Here is a 16,952-nt window from a genome sequence, read left to right as displayed (position 1 = left end):
TCTGGCTGGTCCTGACTCAGACTTTCTGCACCACATTTTCTTGAGCGTGACCATTCAAATTACTAGCAAATGTTACCTCTTTACAGGAAGGAACTGCAGGGCATGCTTATATATTTTATTACAAAAACACCACAAGATTTTTTTCCTTTAAAAATATGGAATTCTCTAGGTGTGGTGGTACATACTTTTAATCCCAGTCCTTGGGAGGCAGAGGCAGGAAGATCTTTGTGAGATTAAGGCCAACCTGGTCTACATAGCAAGTTCTAGGTCATCTGGGCTACAGGAAGACCCTGTTTCAAAAAAAGAATGCTTCATGAATTTGCTTGTCATTCTTGCCCAGGGGCCATGTCAATCTTTTCTGTATAGGTCCAGTGCTAGTATATGTGCTGCTTAAGTGAGCGTGTATCACAATATTTTATTTCTCTAACTTTTTCTTTTACAGAAGTAGTATATACTAATGAAGGAAAATTAGAAAATATAGAAAACTGTAATCACACAAGCGTAAGAGCTATCGATATTTTGATCTATTGTTCCTTTCTTTTCCCCTCCAGTACTAAAAAGCCAAGATTCTGTTATACATATTATTTTGAACTTTTTTCTAATGTAACAATGTGACCATATATTTCCTCCTACATTATTAAATAATTTTCTACAATAGTGAAAAAACAATGCTTACTGGGAGTTCTGGAAAGCTTTGTGGAAGAGAAGGCATCTGGGCCGACTGTTGGACTGGTGACGGTTTACCAGGAGAGCAGGGAAGATCATGCACCAGGAGATGAGAGGAACATGGTCAAGGCTGTCAGGCAGGGAAGGGCAGGAGGGCTCAAGAGATGTCACATTGTTGGTGCATTGGGACACAGGAACGGAGTGAGGTGGCTCAGGTGGTACAAAGGACTGGTCACAAATCAGCTTCAGTGCCCCTTTCCAGTGTCATCTTCCACCTGTGCTTTACCCACAACATCCAATGAATGTAGACTTTTCTTAAGCATCTACCTTGGCCCTGGTCACTTTCTCTGCTTATTGCTGGTCCACCCTCCCCTTGCCTTTCTCTCCTCCAAGACCGTCAAACATCACTTGTCTGGATCTCACCACCCTGGCAGACTTTAATATTGTCCTCAGAATTCTCCTGGCATCTTCCATTTACCTGTCTCGCAGCCTTAGTCCACTCACATTTTAATTTTTGTGCAGGAGGAAGCCGAGAGCAAGGTCATTTATATGCAGCATTTTGCTTTTCCTTAGTTTGATTTAGAACTTTATTTTCTAAGGTCCCAGTTTATGGGGCCTTAACATCAAGAAATGCAGCCACACCATACGGCCTTCGAGTGGCCTTCACATTACCACTTTCCACAAGATCACATCTATAGAGAGGTTAGAGACATTATTAACAAAGTTAAAAAAAATTAAACCTCTAGAGCCAGTCTAAACCACATTAACATTTTCTTTATAATCTTCTGTCTTCATTAGGGCTTGTAAAAAGTAGGCCCAGGTTAAAGCCAATCAAAGACAGACATTCTGTCATTTTTTTTCAGACTTCTATGAATTTTTAATTTAATGTTAATAGAACATTATATATAAGCAATGGATTAGACCATGTTCTAGAGTATTATGGGGATTTTAGGGATGTTACAAATTTGTTTCTTAGTTTCCTGATCTTTCTGATCAAGAACTTAATCAACTGCTGAGTCTAGGGAGACATTAAATCATGTAGCTGTGTATTATATTTGTTATATAAGCTATATAAAAATAACTTATGTCTGTATTCCGAAAGGGGATTTAAAAAGCCTAAGAAAGTCTGACAAGTGTTTACTGACAGCTTCTCTTTGTTCCTCATATTTCTTGGACACTTTAGGGAGTAGCTGCCATGTTCCTAGGGGAGATTTCTCTACAGGTGTAGACTGAGGTGAACCTCCCCAGAGAGTCTGATGTCCCTTATTGCTGAGAGCAAGTTCTTTTACATGTAGAATGTTGCTCTTGTCTTTTTCTCTCTCTAGACCAGCATCCTTTGGGGCAAGGGAAGGTAGATCTCACCATGGTCACTGGATTAGGTCTGTACCTTTTGTTGTGCATAAGTGGGGTCCGTCACAAAAACTTTTCAAGAACTCACTTTCTCAGTTAGTAGAATAGTATACACTCCTGGGCAATGCATAAGGGCTGACTTAGTTCTTTTTAATGACACATAACAGTTCACTGTACGGAAGTGGCATCATTCATTTAACTACTGTCTCTTCATGGACTATTCAGTTATTTCTTTTGCTGCTATGACTACGGCAGCAATAGAAATATCACATGCCTTGACTACTCATGTAAGTATACCAGCACAATATGTTCAAATAAGTGAAATTGCTGGTTAAAGGGTATATGCATTTGGTGGGTACTAGCAGAGGCATAAAGAATGGGGTGGTGCCAGGCCATAAAGGTCTGTATAATTTCTAGAGAATTTAAAAACTATAGTAAGACCAATGTGGGTCTGCGTTTCATGAGCACCATGCCTGGCAAAGGTAGAGTCAGAGGAAATGATTCTCCCTTTTGCTCTTCTAATCTCTTCTCTTTTCTCTCTTTTCTCTCTTTTCTCTCTCTTCTCTTCTCTCTCTCTCTCTCTCTCTCTCTCTCTCTCTCTCTCTCTCTCTCTCTCTCCTTTCTTAAGATAGGGTTTTGCTATGTAGCTCTGCCCAGTTTAGTACTTGCTGTGTAGACTAGGCAGGCCCTAAACTCATGTCAATCCAACTGTCTTGGCCTCCCAAGTGCTGTGATTACAAGTGAGCACCACACACCTGTCTCAGAGTCTCTTTTTAAAAAAGGTTTAGGTTTATTATTTTATTTTATTTTATTTTTTTGTCTTTTTGAGACAGGGTCTCCCTGTAGCCCCAGTTGTCCTGGAACTCACTATGTAGACCTCGAACTCACAAAGATCTGCCTGCCTCTGCCTCCCAAGTGCTGGGATTAAAGGCGTGCGCCACCACGCCCAGTAGGTTTATTATTTTAATTACGTGTGTGTGTGTGTGTGTGTGTGTGTGTGTGTCTGTGTGTCTGTGTGTGGGTGCATTGTGCACATGAGTGAATGTGTCTTCAGGGGGTGAAGGTGTTGACTTCCCTGGAGCTGGAGTTAAGGGGGTTGTGAGTTGCCTGATGTGGCTGGTAGGATTTGAACTCTGGTTATCTGGAAGAGTACCACATGTTCTTTACCAATGAACCATCTCTCCAGCCCTCAGTTCTTAGTGGTATGAGTATATTTCATTAGAACTTTGGGGGATAAATTACATCTCCCAGACCCATGGCTTTATACATGCCTGGGCTTGAACAGTAGATCACCAGTCAGTGACGATAGCACAGTGGCTATGGAGACCAGGAAGCAGGTCTGGAGTCACTTTTATTATTCTAGACCACCTTGATTAATAAGAGCACATTTTAGTTCATACATGAAATAATTTATAGTATTTTAAAATTGAAATGTATTTTTCTCAAAAATTATAACTTACTCTAAAGCTAAATATTAAATCAAGAAAATGTTCTGAGAAATAATTTTGCCATATAGAGAAGGGAGGTTAAAGGTATTCAGCTCTGTTAAATATATTCCACTGAATTTTGTCCGATGACCTTCTGGACTTCTGGTTTTTTTTTTGTTTTGTTTTTTTTTGTTGTTGTTGTTGTTGCTTCACTGTACTGGGGACTGAACCCAGAGCCTTGTGCATGCTTGGCAAATGTTCTGCCACTGAGTGACATTCCCAGCCATTGGTTATTTTGAGACAGGGTCTTACCATGTAGCTGAAGCTGGCCTATAACCCAGACTAGTCTTAAACTTGCTGGTAGCTCAGGCTGACCTCAAACTTCCTATCCCCTACCTCAGCCTCTCCATTACTGGGGTTATAGGTGTATGCCACCACATTCAGAAGATGTCAGTTTTCTGTACACCCAGGACGTATGAATGTGGTCAAAGACCTCTATTCACTAGAAATCAGGCCTAAAGTGATAAAGAAATCACCCATAAGCTGGAAAATGTCTTTCCAGTGTTCCTTCTTCACGCTGTCTTTATTTTAGAATCCTAGTTTCATTAAGATTATGAGGGTAGGTAGGCCTATCCTAAGGGAATAGAGGGGACAGAAGGGACAGACAATAAATAGGCTCTGCAGCAGACTGTGGTGTTCAGACTCCAGTGCTCCCCCTGGCTAGTTGTCATCTTGGGCAAGGCCCATTACTTCTCTGTGCCTTATTGTTCCCAGCTGTAAACTGAGACAAAACTGATACTGAACATAAAGCGTTGTCATTATGGAATAAAGCAATTTTTATAAAGCACTTAAAACAATGTCTGGCAAATGCTAGTGTTTGCCGTTATCTGCCAATGGTTGGGCATTCAGCGAGGTGTAGGAGACAGATTTCTCTCAATTACCTTAAAAGTCCTACAAACTACACGTTCTAATTCACACTTTGCAACTCCGGTTCTATGACTCGCCTGAGGTTATGCTGTTAATCAGTGAGGGAGATGACAGTGTACCTCAGACTCCATACTCATGCCCTTTGTAGATCAGAAATATTGGATGTTCACACTAAAACAAAATCACCACACTCTGCTCAGTGCTCTTGGCTAAACGTCCAGAGCCAAATGCCCCGGCTTCTTGCATCACCGAAACAATTCGTAAATTTAAATTAAGGGTTTATCCTAATTCTAGAGGACTTGGACAGCTTAATGATTACCTGAATGAGAGATCTGTCTGGGAAGGAAGTCAATGAGAAAGGCAATTGCTGTCTGGAGAGTAATTTTATATTAGAACCGGGAGCCACCTTTTGATTAAAAAGGTCACCAGTATATAATAAAATATTTCTCTGGGAAAAAAGAAAAAGGCAAAATAAGTTAATTTGGACTAGATAATTTGGAATAGTTAGCTAACTATAGGGACTTTGTGCTTAAAATATTAAAGAAAAGAGAGCTGGAGAGATGGCTTAGTGGTTAAGAGTATTGACTGCTCTTGTAGGGGACCTGGGTTTGATTCCCAGCACCCATACGGTGGCGAACAGCTGCCTGCAACTCCAGTTCCGGGGGATCCAATGTCTTCTGACCTCCGTGAGCATTGCATGACACAGATGCACTTACAGACATGCAGGCAAAACACTCATACACATAAAGTAAAAGTAAATAAATCAAAAAAAAAAAAAGAAAGAAAGAAAGAAAAAGAAAAAGAAGTGACCTAACATGCATTTGCAAAGATCTTGTGGAGATGGAAAGTGTGCTGACTCAGCAGGTTCCATGCCTTGGTTGGAGTCTCTGCAGCTGAACCACTTCTTGGCTGCCTTGCAGGGGAAACGAGTGGGTTGAATTTGATGACCTTTTAATCCTTTCATCAGACCAAGTTTCTTTCCACAGTGGGGGACTTGTTACCCTGCAGATTGGGGGTTCTCAGTGATGAGAGAGTACCAGGAATCAGGGGAATTCCCAGAATACATAGCCACACCAAAAATTCATAACACATTTAATCAAGAGCTAATATCCTTAATCCAGAAAACAATTTTAAAACAACATTAAGAAACGATAGCTGTCTTGCTTGGATGATAAAAGTAGATGATTTAGGAAAGAAAACAAAGAACTCAGGATGCAGCTCAGTGGCACAGTGCTTTTCTGTCATGTATAAGACTCTGGGCTCAATCCCCAGCAATGTAAAAAGGAAAAAGAAAGAAAAACAAATAGAAAACAAATAAAAAAGATTTCTACTCTAGGCACAGTGGTGTACACCTGTAACCCCAGTACTTGGAAGACTGAGGTAGAATGGCCCCAAGTTTCAAGTCAGCCTGGGCTTTATAGCAAGACACTGTCTCAAAATCAAAACAGAACAAAAACAAAAAACCAAGGAAGAAAGAAAGAAAATGAATGGATGAAAAAGAGAGAGGCGCACATAATAAAAAAGAGAAGGGAATTTAATTTTCACCAATTACAAATGAGATGCAATTGAAAACACAGTAAAATATCAAATATTATACCCATAGATAGTTGATAATCAATATTGTGATGAAATGACACTCATACACACTTAAATCCATTGGCCTAAGTTTTCATCCTTTTTGTTCCAGTAATTGCTCTTATTATTCATCTTGAAGAGATAATCACATATTTACAAAATTATATGCAAGTGTTCACTTAATGTTATTGTAAAATTTGGAGCAATTAAAATATTCAACAACAGGCAACTGGTTAATAAATTATAAATATTTTACTTTTTATTATTTTTATTTTATGTATATGAGTGTACTGCCTACATGTAAGTGCACCTGTGTCATGCAACGCCCATGGAGGTCGGAAGAAGGTGTCAGATTCCTCTGGAAATGGAGTTACGACAGTTGTTATTTATATTTATAATATAAATGTTAAATAAAGGGAGTTGGGGGTGAAGCTCGGTGGATAGAGTGCTTCCCAGGTTTGATCTTCGGCACTGCAAAAATTAGGAAGTGATGCTCCATTGCAACCCAGCACTGGGAGGTGGAGGCAGGAAGATCAGAAGTTCAAGGTCATCCTTAGCTAAATAGTGAGTGACCAATCCAGGCTTCCCAGGGCCCTGGCTCAAAAAAAAAAAAAAAAAAAAAAAAAAAAAAAAAAAAAAACACTTAAAAAAAGAAGTCTGTTAAGGATAGTATTAGTTTTGAGAAAAGGTGAAGTGCTGGGGGAAAAAAACCACAATAGGACAATACATACTAATGTTATACAGCTCTTGGTTGTAGGTGGCAATTGTTTTTGCCTTATGCTTTAGATTGTTCATGTTTTTGCAATGTTCCATGTGTGTGGTTTTATAATCAGAAAATAAATATATGTAGAGATGATCTAGGGAAAGTGAGAAATCAGCAGAAGGGGAGACCATTTTTATTCTGATGGGGCCAGCAAGTCAGAGGCAGAACTGTCTACCACTACTGGCTGAACAGGTGTTGGATGATGGGGAGAGGTCACAGGGAACCCCTAGCACGTGGTGCCTCCCTTAGTCACAGATGATGTGGGAAAGCTGGGAGGGGTCTAAGACTTGGTACAACTCTAGTTGGACATCAAGTAGAGGTCATGTTTTTACAGTAAGTCAAAGTCAGAGAGGGAGCTAGCCTAGCCACTTTAAATCTAAAGGGGAGGGGGGAGGAACACTGAATCCTAAAAGCTAAAGACCCCCAGGGCAGAGGGTCCCCCTCCAACTAGGAGTGACTTTGATTTGTGACCCAGTTTTGAGGGGTTCACACATCTTCTCTCCTTTTCTTTTTATTTTCATTATGACTTTCTCTGCTTTTTGCAAACAGTCAATTCTGCAGCATTAGGGCAGAGGGGTCTAAGGAAGTTAGTGAATGCAGTGGTACCAGTTTGGAAGTTAAAATTTTACCAATTGAGAAGAAACTTGGAGAACATCCTTTGGCTGGATTACATTCTAGGTGTAGCTTTTCCTTCTGGAGAGTAGCCCCAGGTATCTCAAGAGATGCAAATAGAGGTTGAACTTGAAGCACAAGGTTTTCTTCAGGATCCTTAACCAGGCCTGTGGCTCGTCCTTCTCCACAGCCCTCCACCAGGAGGCAGGCTCTAAGCCTGTGCATAGCTCTGTCAGGAGCCTGTGACTTGCTGTCCCAACATTTCTCCAAATACTTTTAAAAAAGCATTATATCAACCAGGCATTGTGACACAGACCTGTAATCACAGCACTCAGGAGGCAAGAGGATTATAGGGTTAAGGTCAGCTTGGGCCACATAATGAAACCCTGTCCCCCCCACAAAAAGTGTAAAATATGCCTTATTGTTATTAATAATAATATGTACAAAAGACTGTTTAAAACCTTAAAATTTAAAAAAAAATTAAAAACACCTTAAATTAAAAAAAAATTTTTAAAACACCTTAAAATTAAATATTTATTTATTCATTTATTTGTGAGGGGCAGTGCAGTGCCATGATGTATATGTGGAGGTCAGAGAACAGCTTGTGGGAGTCAGTTCTCTCCTTCCACAATGTGGGTCCCAGGATTGAATTCGCGTCATCAGGCTTGATGGCAGGTGCCCTTACCCACTGAGCCATTTTGCTGACCCTGCTTAAAGCATTTAACTTAAAGTTTTTTGAGCATAACTCAAAAGTAGAAAATATACTAATGTTTGTTCATGTCATCACTCCACTTCAACAGTTATCAACTCTTTTCCAATCTTACTTCATCCATCGCCCTTACTTCCTTATTTGTTGCTGTTGCTTTCTAGAGTGATATAAAATACATAGATTTTGTATTTATTTCACCTACAAATATATCAGCGTCTCTCTCAGTTAAGAAATGTCTGTGTGTGTATGAGAGAGAGGGAGAGAGAGAGAATGTGTGAGTGTGTATATCTATGTATATGTGAGTATGAGTGTGTGTGTGTGTGTGTGTGTGTGCGTGTGTGTGTGCTGATTATCCCTTATCTAACTTGCTTGAGACGGAAGTGTTTTAAATTTCAGGTTTTGTTTTTAGACTTCAGAATATTTGTGTGTATATAAATTACATACATTGGAAATGAGACCCAAGTGTCAATATAAAATTCATTAATGTTCTAATATATACTTTATATATATAGCTGAAGGAATAGTACACAGTATTTTAAATAATTTTGTTCATGAAACAAAGTTTCTTGGTGTGGAATCTTCAATATAGGGCTTTATGCTAGTGTTCAAAAAGTTTGAGATTCTGGGCCAATGAGATGGTGCAGTGAGTAAAGGTGCTTGCTACCAAGCCTAATTGCCTGAGTTTGATCTCTGGAACCCACATGGTGGAAAGAGAGAACCACACCCAAAAGTTTGCCTCTGACCTGGCACCCCCCTCACCCCCCAAATAATAAATGTAAAAAAATTTTTAAAGTTTCAGATTTTGGAACATTTCAGATTTTATATTTTCGGTAGGGATGCTTAACTTGTACAATCAAAAAATTATTGTTGCCTGACAAATTAACAATAGATCCTCAATGTTGTTTAATACCCAGGAGATATTAAAAATTTTTAATATGTAAGAATTCTTGGATGAGCAGGAAGAAAGGAGAGGAGGCTTGAGTGGAGGAGAGGGGGGAGCTAACCTTTAACCAGGAGCCAGAAACGAGAGTGCTTCCAAGAGAGTTAAACAAATGCAGCTGTCCAGAGCTAGAAATTATATTTGAATCAAAGACTCTGATGTGGACTCTCAGAAAATCTACATTTTAAAGGACTGAACCCAGAGCCTCATACATGCTAGGCAAGCATTCTACCACTGAGCTACATCCTCAGCCCAGAAAGTTTCTTTAGCTTTAAGGGACCAGCTCAGCCTCTGCTTTCCTTTCAAAGCCCAAACTAAACACAAGCAAAACAACACATACAAGACACTTCTCTAAAACTGTACAAGTTGGGTTGGGGATGTAGCTCAGAGCACTTGCTTCACATACGCCTTGGGTTTGATCCCTAGCATCACACACACACACACACACACACACACACACACACACACACACACACAAATAATAATACACAGAAATTGTACAAATAAGACGTGCTTATTTTAGTAAAGGTATTCTTTTTTTTTTCTTTTTTGGCCTTTTTGAGACAGAGTCTCCCTGTAGCCACAACTGGCCTGGAATTCACTATGTAGACCAGGTTGGCCTCGATCTCACAGAGATCCGTGTGCCTCTGCCTCCCAAGTATTGGGATTAAAGGTGTGTGCCACTATGCCTGGGTTAGTAAATGTATTCTTAAATGCACATCAGTAAAGTGAAGAAAATGAGGATCTCTTAGGATTCTAGGAACAATCCAACTTAGCATGTTCATATGGATAAATCTAGACTCTTCCACCTCCGGAATCACACTGTGCCATTTTGAATCATTTTGAAGCCCATTGTCCCCGTTTAGCATAGGAAGTCTGTTCCTGTTTCAGTTTCTACCCTTCCACATTGTTATTTTAAAAGACCTCAATTATAGGAAGAAACTAGTTTATTTAAGAGCCATCTATTCTTAGATAATTTCTGTTATTATAAACAGCATAGAAAAGAACACATTTCTAGATAGAAATTGTCTCATGGAAGGACATGACTGTCCTTGATGCATTAGCCTTCCCTTCCCATTTTTTGGGTAAAGGATAACTTTGCATAAGCAGCTGTCCACTTGGTACACCCAAGATCTTTCCATCTGGTCAGCAGGCACCAGGTTGAAATCCCCAGCTCTTCAAGGGTCTTGCTTGGCCTGGAGAATGGGGCAAGTGCTCATGACTTTGAGGCTTTGAGGCTCAGGATGCTGGAGTAATGGGAGACCTCAGGTTTGGAGGGTGACATTTGTTTTAATTCAATTCTCATAAAGTTAAATAAACTTTAGGCTTGGGAATATAAATTTTGCTTAGAACTTTGACTCTGGAAAGCAGGCATTAAAAGTTGCAGCTCATATCCCGAAAAGGAATGTCCTGAGGGAGATTCATTTGGAACAGAGGTGATCTGTGTATAGAAATAAACTGATGAATGTCTGACCTTTGTGTGATTTTGAAACAGAATTTCAATGATCATTTGTAGCAATTAGCAACAGGGTAAGGAGACTTATTAAAGTGGACTTGAGAATTAGTGAAATGGAATTTTGCAAAATGAAACTGGAATTAAAGTGCTATTTGAGAAGAGGTACTCTGCAAGCAAGGCCTTATTTTATTTATTTATTTACATTTTTATTAATTTTTTAATTACATGTATACAATTCATACTGACCACTTGCATCCCCCACCTTCCTCCCGCTCCTGTCTACCCCCTCTTCTCCATAAATGTCTCTCTTGTTCATGTCTTTTCATTTTGTTTTGTGACTGCTGAATTTCACTCAGGCTTCCTGACAGTCAGAGGCTACCCTGGGGTCATCCATTCCGAGCCAGACCTGCTGCTGCCACCCAGGGCCCTACCAAGCTGTGATGGATTCCCCCACGGAAGAAAGTCACTGCCTGGAGGTGGCTGCTGAGGAGCATGCTGGCTTTCCGGTGTTAGATTTGTGGCAGAACCAATTTCTACAAGGAAATAAGGGCATTAGTGCAGAGCTCTTTGAGGAGGCCGCTATTTAGGTGTGTTCTCCTTCCCCGTGGTCCATCCCTGCCTGTGCTGAGCTGCTATATGACTCTTTACTTCTGTTGTTTTTGACACAGGGTTTTACTTGGTACTCCAGGCTACCTGCCTCAGCCTCCCAAATGCTAGGATTACAGGCATGAGCTACCAAGCCCAGAGGGGCCATGTTTTTGAAAAATGACAGGCCAAGGATTCCATAAACATCTTAACGTAAGCTACTTCCACCAAACCCATCTACTAAAAAACCTCCAAATAGTTACAATTTGATCTTTGCTTCTATTATACTATGAGGCTCTAAAGGGGCTTTTTTCACAAAGCAAGGGAGAAGGCAGTTGCATTTGTGAAAGTATTGCTTACTGGTGAGTTTTCATTCCCACTGGATCCCCACAAATTCCCTGGGAAGGACAGGCTATGCTTGTCACCAGTGTGACAATTGTGATGACAAATATATGCAGTGGGAAGGAATTACAGGGACTCAGCAGGCAGGACATGTGAGATTCTTGGTGACAGCAGCAAAGGGAGATGTGGGGAAGGGTCAAGGAAGACTTTCCAGAAGGGGCAGAAGTTGGGTGTATGTGAAGGACGGGTTGTCTGACCACTAGAGAAGCACTGAGTTTGTCTACATAAGGGATCCTCATGGAAATAGTGTCTGTCGGTGCAAGATGAGAGTTGAGACCCTCAGAAGAAGTGTTCAGGATGCCTCATGCCCTAAGCTCCCTCCTGGCTCCTTTGCTCCTTTGCTAGAGTGGACAGAAGGGCCTGGTTTCTTGCTTTTGCCACATGGAGCCTCCCTCCCCTGTGGCTCTGTGTTTGAACTATGGAAATGCTGAAGGTGCCCTTACTGTGGAAATAGTAAGAAGAGAATAAAGGACAAAAGGAATAAAGTTACTGAGACTCAGAGTGCTGGGATCAAAGGCTGTCATTCCACTCTGAAGCCCTAGAGGTGCTATTTACCTGGTCAATCTGTGGCACTCCTTACGCTATCTGAAGATGCTTAGGACATCTCTTCTGGATGGAGAGCCCTATAGGTGGGATACCCTATTAGTTAGTCACTCATGAAATACCACTGAAAACCTGCTTTTATTTCCCATCCACAAACCAAATAAGGGATAATTTCCCACTTTATGAGAAATTCTATTGAAATCAGACAACTTACTACACGCTGCTGGTGTGGGTCACAGTGGCTTCTTGGGTGCACATGACACACGCTGAAGCTTGAAGATTATGTCTATATAGGGTATTGCTCTAGCCTGGACTGGTGTGCTCCCCGCTCCTCCCCCAACTCCACATTTGGCCATCTGCTGAAGGCCTACCCTGTCATTCCATCTTCACAGAACAGGGCGGGTCAGATAATAAAAGTCCTCCCATTGGCTTCAGTCTTAGTTGGTCCTCCAAGAAAGCTAATCTTGCCTGACTAGTTACAGCTATGGAACTGACAGTTTGTGGAACTGTGATTGCTGAGTGTCAGTGGGCTGTGGTGTGAAGGTCACTTCACTCTTTTTGGCTTTGTTTTGTTTTTTTGAGACAAGGTCTCTCTGTAGCCCCAGCTGACCTGGAACTCATTATGTAGACCAGGCTGGTCTCACTTTTTAAGATGAAACCCAAGATTCAGACAGGTTAAGTAACTCAGCTAAGGTCACAGAACTTATGTGTTTAGAACAATGAATTTGCAAAAATCATCGAACTATTTAATTCTTTACAAAAGCTATCATGCATAATTAGAGACTGTGGGTTGATACAATATAAAAAGTATTGGGAGGAAACATTAGGACTCAGAAGGGTGATTTTTAAAATCATCTTATACAGAGGTCCACCTTGCATGTGCTTTATGTGTAGTATGCCTAGAAGGTGTCTAGCAGGGGAGGTTATTAAAGTCAGATTGTGTTAATAACTTCATTCTGAACTTCCAGACCTTTTCTTCAACTGGAGTGGGACAGGCCTTTGTGATAATGTATACTGCAAATAGGATGCTGTGTACAAGGCTGAATCCCTTGCCTGGAGCTCTTTGATCTACAAAGATTTATTTACTCTTTCTTAAAATTCAGATTCTGCCGTATTTATACAGGCATGTTTAAAAGTTAGGCCCAAATTATTTTGTTTAACCAGGGACTTTGTAGAGTGCCTGATCCATAGACGGCTGTCCAAAAATGTTGAAGAAGCAAATAACTTAATCTTCACATCTCTTAAAAGCAGCTTCTGGGGGAGCTGATCTTCTTTAAGGGAGTGAGTCTAAATAGGCCAACTAGACCCCAGTAGATGAACTTGCATTTAGGGACATCTGGGTACACTAACTGGACTTGATAAGCCTTAACATAAATGACAGAATGCATGAAATATGGTGGTGGTGGTGGGGCTATGGGCAGGTATGGATCGGGAAGGAGGTATAAAGATGATTAAGATGTTTTATATGAAATGCACAAAAATTCAATAAAAATACATTGAAGGAAAAAAAAAGTAAGGCATAGAATAGATTAGATATCACAAAATTATCCTCTGGTCTCCAAACGTGCCTGTACAGGTCACACACACACACACACACACACACACACACACATATATACACACAAACATATAAACACAAACGCAGAGAGAAAGGGAAATGCTGACTGCCCTAATGTGGTCATTATATACTGTATATATTCCCCATAAGTTTATATGATAAAATAAATTACTTTTTTGTAAAAAAGCAGCTTCTAAAGTTACCACAATCTTATGGATGTGTTAACAGAGACTCAGAGTTCAAACATCGTGCTAAAAGTTGCTGTGTAGTTAGCAGAGCCTGATTCCAAGGTGTAGAAAATTCCAGAGGGTCCATCCCGTTTGTAACCAACCTTACAAAAAAAAAAAAAAAATCACAGAAACTTGTTAGTGTTCTGGTGATTTCTCCTGCTTCAACATGAATTCCCACAGAAACCAAGGACTGGGTGATTAACCAGTAAGTGAAGGAAAATGCAAATAGTATTTGTCCCTCATTACATTTCTTCTTCCTTACAGTTCCCACAGTGGCTGGGATCCACTAGAACCTGAGGCCAAGGGGCAAGTGCTCAGCTGCCTTCTCAGCGCCAAGAAGCCAAAGTTGGTCAAGAGCTGCTTGCAAGTGTCATTCACATACCAGGTTGGCAACTGAAATCTTTTTCATGTGGCAATCAGAGCAGTTCCTTTTGCTGTAATTACCAGGCTGATTTGATTGTGCCTTTTCTCTCCTCCCCTCTCTTCCCTTCTCCTCTTTTTCTTTCTATTTTAAAATTATTTATTTGTTTTTATATGTATGAGTGTTTTGCCTGCATGTATGTAAGTGTACCTCTACAGGATGTTGGATCTTTTGGAACTGGAATTATGGATGGTTGTTAGCTGCCATATGAGTCCTGGGAACCCAGGTCCTTTGCAGGAGCAACCAGTGCACTTAACCTCTGAGCCATCTCTCCAGTCCCTCTCTTTCTTTTTGAGACAGGATCTCTTGTTGTGTAAACTGAGCTGGCCTTGAACTCAGAATCTTCCTGACTCAGTCTCCTGGGTGTTGGGATTACAGGTGTGCACCAAATGTAGTAGCTGACATTTAAGGGCTTTTTTTTTTTTTAGTCTTTTTGAGACAGGGTCTCCCTCTAGCCCCAGCTGTCCTGGAACTCACTGTGTAGACCAGGCTGGCCTTGAACTCACAGAGACCCACCTGCCTCTGCCTCCCAAGTGCTGGGATTAAAAGCGAGCGCCACCACGCCCGGCTTCAAGGGCTTATTTTAAGCACAAAATCCAGTCCTGTTTCTTGACCAGGAGTGCTGAGTGTTGAGTGACAGGTCCTAGCTTACTTTCTCAAAGGGAAGGATGGGGTTGGGTGACTACCCTGACATGGGACCCTCACATTTATAATTAGTTCAGCATTGAGGAAATCTTCCCATCATCAAAAAGGAAAGATTCAGTTTCCCCCTTCTCTTTCTGTTTCAGTTGGCGATTAAGCTTTAGAGGTCTTCCAAGTAGTCACTGCTTCTCCCTTGGGTGGACTACAGAAGCAACGTCAGTATTGCTGGCTCTGAAAACAGTGGTCTTCTTCTCCTTACTAGATGGCACTTGCTGTAGCAGCCCACTGAGGGCTCTTTCCCTTGGGATCTTGGACTTGTAAGTAAGACTTCAGACTGGGAAGATGCTGAGTTCCATCAAGTGCGTGTTGGTAGGGGACAGCGCTGTGGGGAAAACCTCCCTATTGGTGCGCTTCACCTCTGAGACCTTCCCAGAGGCCTACAAGCCCACTGTGTATGAGAACACAGGTGTGGATGTCTTCATGGATGGCATCCAGATCAGTCTTGGTCTCTGGGACACAGCTGGCAATGATGCTTTCAGAAGCATTCGGCCCCTCTCCTACCAGCAGGCAGACGTAGTTCTGATGTGCTACTCTGTGGCCAACCATAGCTCATTCCTGAACTTGAAGAACAAGTGGATCAGTGAGATCAGGAGCAACCTGCCCTGTACCCCAGTGCTGGTGGTTGCCACACAGACTGACCAGAGAGAGATGGGGCCCCACAGGGCCTCCTGCATCAATGCCATAGAAGGGAAGAGACTGGCCCAGGATGTGCGAGCCAAGGGCTACCTGGAGTGCTCAGCCCTTAGCAACCGAGGGGTACAGCAAGTGTTTGAGTGTGCCGTCCGTACTGCCGTTAACCAGGCCAGGAGACGAAACAGAAGGAGGCTGTTCTCCATCAATGAATGCAAGATCTTCTAAAGCCCATGACCCTGTATCCAACACTCATGAATGTACCTCAAAGACTAATGGGAAAGAGGGGAAAGAGGCAAGCCAGGAGGGTTGATGCTCTTTCTTGGCACATTTGTACAGCCTTTCCTTCTGGATAGAGTTGTCCATGAGGTTGGCCACCGAATGCTTTTACTAACTACATTCTACAGATGAACTCTGCCCAGCGCAACAAGAGAGCTCCCTTGGAAAGCCAAATGAATGGTCCTGTCTTGAATTAAAACCATCCTGATTTAGACAATGAAGTGAATTCTCCAAGCAGTCCATATTTAAGGACACATTTTATTTAAATAATAACCAAATATATAGCTCTTGTATATAGTCAGTTTTTACACCTGGGAAGCCTTTTGCTTGAAAAAGCAAACTACTGTATGAGGGAAATAACCTTGTGGGGCTCAGCCATGTGTCTGTAGAGTTATTATTTACTCTTGAATTTAATTTGGTTGAAACTACTTTTGTGCTGTGTTTTTCTCAGAAATCAAAATTTTAAATGACCATTAACCAATCCCTGCAATTCATTCCCCATTTCCTTGTTATTCAGAGTTGTGTATAAATACAGTTCCATAACAACATATTTTAATACTGCCATATGATTTTAAATAATTATCACTATTTTTCTCTGTAATTATATTTTTGAAAAGCATTTCTCTCCAGGTATGGCTGTGCACACCTTTAATCCCAACACTCAGGAGGCAGAAGCAGGTGGATTTCTATGAGGTTGAGGCCACCTTGGCTTATATAGTGAGTTCCAGGCCAGTTGGGGCTATGGGAAGATCCTGTCTCAAAAAAACAAAAACAAAAGCAAAAAAAAAAAAACCCAAAAAGCATTTTTTATTCATGATCTTACATGCCACTCAAAGAACTCCAGTAACATACTAAGCATTCCTCTCTCACTCACCAAGTCAGATGGAAGGGGAACATTTTGGCTAGAGTCTCTGTGCAAAGTGAAAGCAGCAGAATGCAGGGGCCACTTCTTGCTTTCTCTGACCTGTGCTTCCTGACTGGTTGCAGGTCTTGGGATGGTTAATTTGGCATATTTGTTTTCATCTAAACTCTGAACTAGCTGGCATGATCATATATCACTTACTAACTTCAGGATTTAAGATTAAATTAAAATAATTAGGAAAGTATGCCTACTGATATATATATGTACAAGGGGGGAAAGAATTTTCAGCTTTTACTATTCCATGAGTATATACAA

General features: G+C 41.1%; 1 protein-coding gene and 1 non-coding gene across 2 annotated transcripts; one reads left to right on the top strand and one right to left on the bottom strand.

Moving 5' to 3' along the window:
- Positions 1-295: 295 nt before the first annotated feature.
- Positions 296-402, bottom strand: LOC115069311. Its single transcript, XR_003848586.1, has one exon. It is a non-coding gene; the product is annotated as a U6 spliceosomal RNA (small nuclear RNA).
- A 14,659-nt stretch (positions 403-15,061) lies between these two features.
- Positions 15,062-16,116, top strand: Rhoh (ras homolog family member H). Its single transcript, XM_008827240.2, has one exon. The coding sequence runs from the start codon at positions 15,149-15,151 to the stop codon at positions 15,722-15,724; it is 576 nt and encodes a 191-aa protein (XP_008825462.1). The 5' UTR covers positions 15,062-15,148; the 3' UTR covers positions 15,725-16,116.
- Positions 16,117-16,952: the final 836 nt, after the last annotated feature.

Source organism: Nannospalax galili, unplaced genomic scaffold (assembly GCF_000622305.1).
Source record: "Nannospalax galili isolate Female #2095 unplaced genomic scaffold, S.galili_v1.0 scaffold772, whole genome shotgun sequence".
NCBI classification, from domain to species: Eukaryota; Metazoa; Chordata; class Mammalia; order Rodentia; family Spalacidae; genus Nannospalax; species Nannospalax galili.
Note: the sequence above shows the minus strand (reverse complement) of the source record. Positions and strands in the feature narration are given on the sequence as shown.